This window comes from Nematolebias whitei, chromosome 3, assembly GCF_014905685.2.
Source record: "Nematolebias whitei isolate Nwh7 chromosome 3, NemWhi1, whole genome shotgun sequence".
In the NCBI taxonomy this organism is placed as follows: domain Eukaryota; kingdom Metazoa; phylum Chordata; class Actinopteri; order Cyprinodontiformes; family Rivulidae; genus Nematolebias; species Nematolebias whitei.
The window spans coordinates 28,340,411-28,347,115 of record NC_056500.1 but is presented as its reverse complement, the minus strand read 5'-3'; the positions used below and the strand labels follow the sequence as shown (position 1 = coordinate 28,347,115).

Below are 6,705 nucleotides of genomic sequence, written 5' to 3'. Positions count from 1 at the left end.
GTGTTAATATGATCAGATATTTATTTTAATATTACTGTATATCATGTGTTCATATTACTGTATATAATGTGTTCATATTACTGTATATAATGTGTTAATATTCTGATTATCACTTGTTTATGTGTTAATTTTATGATTATCAGATGTTTAAGTGTTAATATGATTATCAGATGGTAATATTATGATTATCAGAGTTTTATGAATTCACCTGAGGAGAAAGACTTTAATGAAGCAATAACCTGAATTTATAGATGCTGTTTTTATCAGTGTTTTTCTCTTAATGAGACTAAAGGCTGCACGTTTTATTCAATTCAATTCAATTCAATTCAAAAATACTTTATTAATCCCAGAGGGAAATTAAATGTTGTTGTAGCTTATTTTCCTTGTTTCATAAAAGAGTTGTTCTAGATGTTGATGGTTGTGGGTGGGAAGGATCTCTTGAGATGGTCCGTCTTATAGCAGATCTGAAAAAACTGGCCACAGATGTTGATCCGTTTACTTGCACTTGGTTGGCCTCCTGGGCTTCAGGATCACCTGAATGTTGGGCAGAAATCCTCCCAGGGCGATGGCCACTCCTCCCAGCAGCTTGTTGAGCTCCTCATCGCTGCGGACAGCCAACTGTAGGTGCTGATGGACGATCCTGTCCTTCCGCTGTCATGAGCCGTGTTTCCTGCTAGTTCCAGGATCTCAGTGGTCAGGCACTCGAGCACAGCTGGCAGGTAGATGAGAATGCGTCCACAGAACATCCTTTTCAACTCATTTGAAATTTAGGGCTGTAGTTGAGATATTACTTGAGCTTTTGAAATATTAATCAGCTGCTGTTGGTTGTAGAAACTGCCTTGTTGCCATGGTTACGCATCATAGCAAATGTCCAAAACTAAAAAAGTTTCTGTAAAAATCTTTCCAGCTGCACAGCATCCGATACCAGAGGAAACAATCATCCAAAAAAATGTGCTTTACATCCAGAAAAAGAGGAATTAAAGTTTCCAAAAGCAAAATCTCAGAATGAAAGTAACAGAGCTGCTCCAACATGCAGCCACCTTGAGCGGCGCAATTCTAGAACAATTCTAATCTAATCAACTTGATTTATAAAACAGACAACCTGAGCCAACCAAAGTGCTGGACAATAAATTATATCAGAAACTCAACAAAACAAAAATGCTTGGCAAAATGATTAACGTAAAGATCTGAAACCATTAGGGTTGGGGGGGGGGGGGGGTGCAGCTGGGAATAATACCTTCTGTTTGACAGGTATTGTCCAGTGTGGATTTATGCAAGTTAGTAAATGATTAAAAAAGTTGGTAATCTGTTTTTTGCATGGTTTGTAAAAAAAAAAATGCATTGTGTTATTTTGTAGTAAAAGCCCTGATTAAAGAATAAATATAATGAAAAATAATACAATAACAACATAAAATATGTTCCACTTCCTTAAAATAAAAGTTGCTTTGAAAGTGTCTGCATTTTTGCTTATGTTATTTAAAAATATCAGTTTTTAAGTACTGTGCTTAAATCACATAAACAATTAAACTTTAGAGAATTTTGTACATATCTGATCAATTTATTTGAAGGCAGTTATTATTATTTTTATTATTTTATTTTTTTTGTCTGGAAGATATAAAATGTGCTTTTTTAGATGTTTTGTTCAGTGAGAATTTGGAGGACAAAGATAATATACGTTTGTTAATGTTTAATGTCCAGAACAAATGAGATTTTTCATTAGTTTTAAAGTCAGAGATTCTCAGTGGAATGGCATCAACCAGTCAGACAAATAATGAAGAGATATCCGAAGACTGACCAACACGAACCACACAAACAATTTGTAAATGTTTCTTATGCACAACTGAAGAACTTTCTGACATCAATGTGTCCAAACAAGAACAATCAGGGAGTACAGGAAAGTGTTCAAACATAACGTGTCTCTTTTAAATAAAAAAGGCTGCTGCTTTTCTGCAATGGGCTGTAAAACATCAGGGTTTTTGAAAAATTACAAACAAATTATTATCATTTTTTTAATAGCAAGCATCAGTATTCAGTTTGCATTCATAGTATAATGAGTTTATTTTGCAAATCCAACAATGTTAAGTCAGGTCATCTGGCCAGTTTCTTTCTTTTTTTTTTGGGGTGCAGAGACATTTCACCCTCCATCCAGAAGGCTTCATCAGTCTGAGGAAACACCAAACTAAACTGCTTCTCCCCTAACAGCTTACTCCAAAGTGGAAAAAACTGTTATGTTGGTGCTAAAATGGCTTCCGGTGCCCACCCTCTCCCTCGTCGACAGTCTTGTCAAACTGGTTCAAAACACCAAAGTCCATGCTCAATAATCCAGGTATAAAATCCAACTATGTTCAGTCAGGTCATCCGGACGGTTTCTTTTTATTTTTGTGCTGAGACATTTCGCCCTCCATTCAGAAGACTTCATTAATCTAAGGAAATGGTTCATGATGTTCATGTTTTCTCAGACTGCCTTCCAGACAGGAGGGCGAAACGTCTCAGCACAACAACAACAAAAAAAAAAGAAAGCGTCCAGATGACCTGAGTGAACATTGTTGTATTTTATATCTGGATTATTGAGCATGAACTCTGGTGTTTATTTTGCAACATTTAATTGCACTCTGAAACTGTGTTGGCGACTTTTGAGGGACTTTGGCCTGAATCTCAACAGGAAGTGGGTGATGCAGCTAAACGACAGTCCTGTCAGCACATGTCATGTTAGACAGGTCAAATAATATAATGTTTAGGTTCTGACTCAGATCCAACAGAAATGTTAAGACTTGAAGCAACGAGCTCACGTAAAATAATAATAATAATAATAATTTACATAAAAAACAGCATTTAGGATTATTCATTTCATACATGTCTTGTGAAATCATTGTCCTTCAATAAAAAAATAAAATAAAAAAATAAATCTCTATTTTATCTTATGTGTTTTTTAAGAAATTGTTTACAAATCTTTTGTTATTTAAACAGAAACTAAAGAAAATCTGATCTAATTTGATGAATTCCTACTGGAGTACCACTTGACTACATACATTCATTTCCTAACATGAAATGAATATGTTCATTTCCATTCATTTTTTTAATGCAAAGCTCTTTATCTATTGTAAATTATCCAAAACCTTTTTTAAATACATTTTTTTTTAAGTTTCATCTCCTCATCTTAGTCTTTTGTCAGAGTGCAGACAGGGAAACATGGGGTCCAGCGTGTGCCTTGGTGTAAGGTGGTTGTGCTGTATGTGTGTCTGGGTTGGGTCAAGCTGAGCAGCACTGATGATTTGAGACCGTGTGGGAAGACAAAGGAGGAGCGAACAGGATGAACCTGAGCTTGTTGCTGCTGCAGAGACACAGTGCTCGTGTTTCCTCTGGCTGCAGTTCACTCTGCCCAGCTTCACCGCTCTGTGTCTGTCACGAGAGGAAACTTTAACACAATAAAGCAACTCATGAAATATGACTCCCTCCGTGTTTGTGCTGCTTCTTGTTCCAGATGTGTTGCTGTCTGCGGCATGTAAGTAGAACATCCAACTTGTTCAAACTTATTGAAGCTCACCTTTACAGATCAGACTGCAGGAGATGAACACGTCTACTCAAATTAAGTTTTCTTAAAAACAAATGTATCTTATTTTTTTTTTTCCTTTTATTTTTCTCAACAACAAAAAAAATCTCAATTTATAATATGCTTTATTTTATGATTGTCTACTGTTGTCATCACTCTGTTAAAATCAGGTCTCTCTTGTAAATGAATCCTCGAGGCTCAACGGGACTAACATGTAAGAATAAACGTTGAATGAATTGTAATCTTTAATTGTATTTAAATATAAATGTATAAAATTATTGAGTCCTTCTACTTCATTTTGTTTCATTGATCAAATCTGACGTTATTCTGTCTGAGAGTTTGAGGTTAGAGCTTTTTGTGTTTCAACAAGTTTCATGAGAAAAGTTACATCTACAAACTTTATCACAATAACAACGTTTCAGTAGATTATTATCCTTTAAGGCTAATTATTTTGGGAAGGTTTGGTATATTTATGACAGTAAAGAAACAATTAAAAAGATTCATATCCTAAAACTGATCAAAGCATAGCTGTGCTGGCCAGCTGTGTTATTTTCCACTTAAAGAAAAGAAGTCAGCATTAGTCTGTGTTTTTGCCTGACCTCCTTATATTTCTCTTCCCTTGTGTTTTATCTTCACAATAAATGCATCTTAATCTGCAGAGATTAGAAATGGTTTTGTAACACCCACAGCATCAGGAGGATTATACCACTCACATGCAGCACGCCAAATAAAATCCTCCACATTATTATTTTTTTCCATTTACCCTTTACTTATACAGGTAGTCTCATTGAGCCACAAGAACTCATTTTCAAGAGAGATCTGTTTAGGGAGAGATGGGGGTTAAGGGCCTTGCTCATGGGCCCAGAGTGGGGCGAATGAGGGTGGGGGCAGGTGTGGGTGCTTCACCTACATTAACCGGCATAGAAAAAACAGGCCTGAATGCCACATTCAAACAGCCAACAGAGTTCCTCTTGAACATGGGTGTCCAAAGTGCGGCCCGTGGGCCATTTGCGGCCCTTGGAGTGATTTTTTGTGGCCCACAACTGCAGTTTAAGAATGGTATCATTTTAGCCAGAGGCCGATGCAGACTTTCTGCAAATTAGTTGTTAATCCTTTTTATATAATGTTTAGGTAAAACAGTGAAACGGATAAAAATTCTCAAAATGAGCAATATTAAACAAAATACAAACCTTTGGCTTTAATATTTTATTTTCACTTCATGGTAGAAAGCACCAAAATCCTTTACTGATTTTGACCAGAAAGCAGACTTTTAGATAATGATTCATAAAACTTGACTAAATATTGGTTGATAAAATCATAAAGAGGGAAACTGGACATTTTTAACTGAATATAACATGGTATCATCTGCATACAAGTTGATCAACTTTATCAAACCTTTAATGAATCTGATATAGCGACTGACAGCTGGACGATTTTTCAGAACTTCCATCTGCCTTTTGGGCCGTCCATGGTCACATGGTTACCCTTTTGTTGAAGAGAGCAGACAAAAATGAACTTTCCGCACACAAGAAAACAGCAAACATAGACCCAACAAATCAAATAAATCAAATCATTTTAATACAAATTGTAAGCTTAGTGTTTATTAAGCTTTTAATGTTTTGGATCTACTAGAATTTAAAACTCTTTCTCCACCAAAATTAGTTCTTTCTCCCAAATATTGTTCACATTGAGAGTTAAATTCATATTTTTGTGGCCCACGAGTCCTTTCATCTGGATAGTTTTGACCTACATATGAAAACGTTTGGACACCCCCGCTCTTGAGTATCAACCATACAAGCACGCTTTACGTTTTGGTGTGGAAAAAACAGCATTCAAGGATATTACTAACAAACTGGAGTGACCTTTGAGTGCGCTCCATAAAACCACTTCATTACCACGTCTTACATGCTGCATGTGCTGAGCTGCTGCTTTGTTGTGGTCTGAGCCAAAAATAAAAGAAATAAAGTTGGCAACACAGCTAAACAGCCATTATTGAATCGATGAAAGCCCTCATTCTGTTTTTTACATTACATCTAATCTGCGTTAAAGAATGCACTTAAACATGAGGATTAATAGCTCTGTTGAATAAATGGTAAATGTATGTAAGATTAGGTTTTAGTAAAAAAAAATACAATCATATGACTCTTCTTTATTAAATACAAAATGAAAGCCTGTTGTTCTGTTTAAACACAGATGTTGCAGTGATCTACCCTCAGGATCCCATCTTGCGTATTGGTTCCAGCTTGACAGCCACCTGCACGCTCGGCCCCGAGCTCGGCCTCCACCCCAGCTCGTTGTACTGGACCCTGAACGGGCTGCGCCTGCCCAGCAGCACCTACAGCATCATGTCTTCCAGCACCCTGAGCGTCACCCTTCACAGCCTCGGAGGCTCCCAGCAGCAGTCAGGAGACAACCTGGTGTGTCATGCTGCAGATGGACGAATCCTAGCTGGGTCTTGTCTCTACGTGGGCAGTAAGTGGAGGCTGACGTTGGATGATGGGGTTAATGCTGCGTGAATAGCAAGACTGCTAAGAGACTGGTAAAATAAATAAGTGATAAATTGGTGTTCTGTTCCTGATAGTGCTCAGTGCAGATTGAACATGATTAACTTACACCTCATTTGGCAATAAATGCAATATGATTTTTTTTTGTAAAACACGTTAATACATAATTAGTCTAAAGAGGAGATAAAGTAGCTGCGTATTGTATTTCAGCATGCAAATGTCAGGCAGATGTTTTTGTCTCTCTTTCTGGCTCTGAGAGCAGCTAATGAAAGAAATGTTCATTCCATTTAGGAATGTTGCCTAAAGTACAACTTTTAGATTTAAGGATAATATTAAGCAAAGCTAAATGACCTGAAGCAAAAGTCTGGACAAGTGACGTAGTTAAGTCTTAGTCATTGTTTCTTATTTTGAGCCTGTTTTACAGATGGAGGATGAATTAAATTACTGAGGATTAAATAAATCCACAAAACACATTTTTGCTGCTGGTTGTTGGGACAACTTTTAAGGTAGAGCGCAACTAATACATTTGGAAATTCTGATAAATATTGTATAATGTGTAATTCTTTTTCTACTCAAGATTTTGGGAATTATTTTGAAAAAAACATATATATATATATATATATATATATATATATATATATATATATATAT

At 36.3% G+C, this 6,705-nt stretch overlaps 1 protein-coding gene across 1 annotated transcript in view; it reads left to right on the top strand.

Annotated features, from left to right (window-relative positions):
* Positions 1 to 3,444: 3,444 nt before the first annotated feature.
* The window catches only part of crlf1b (cytokine receptor-like factor 1b), a 12,795-nt gene continuing 9,534 nt past the window's right edge, over positions 3,445 to 6,705 (top strand). The window contains exons 1-2 of the mRNA XM_037674273.1: positions 3,445 to 3,502; positions 5,744 to 6,051. Of these exons, the coding sequence (XP_037530201.1) occupies positions 3,445 to 3,502; positions 5,744 to 6,051 (366 nt within the window). The remainder of the gene's footprint in view (positions 3,503 to 5,743; positions 6,052 to 6,705) is intronic.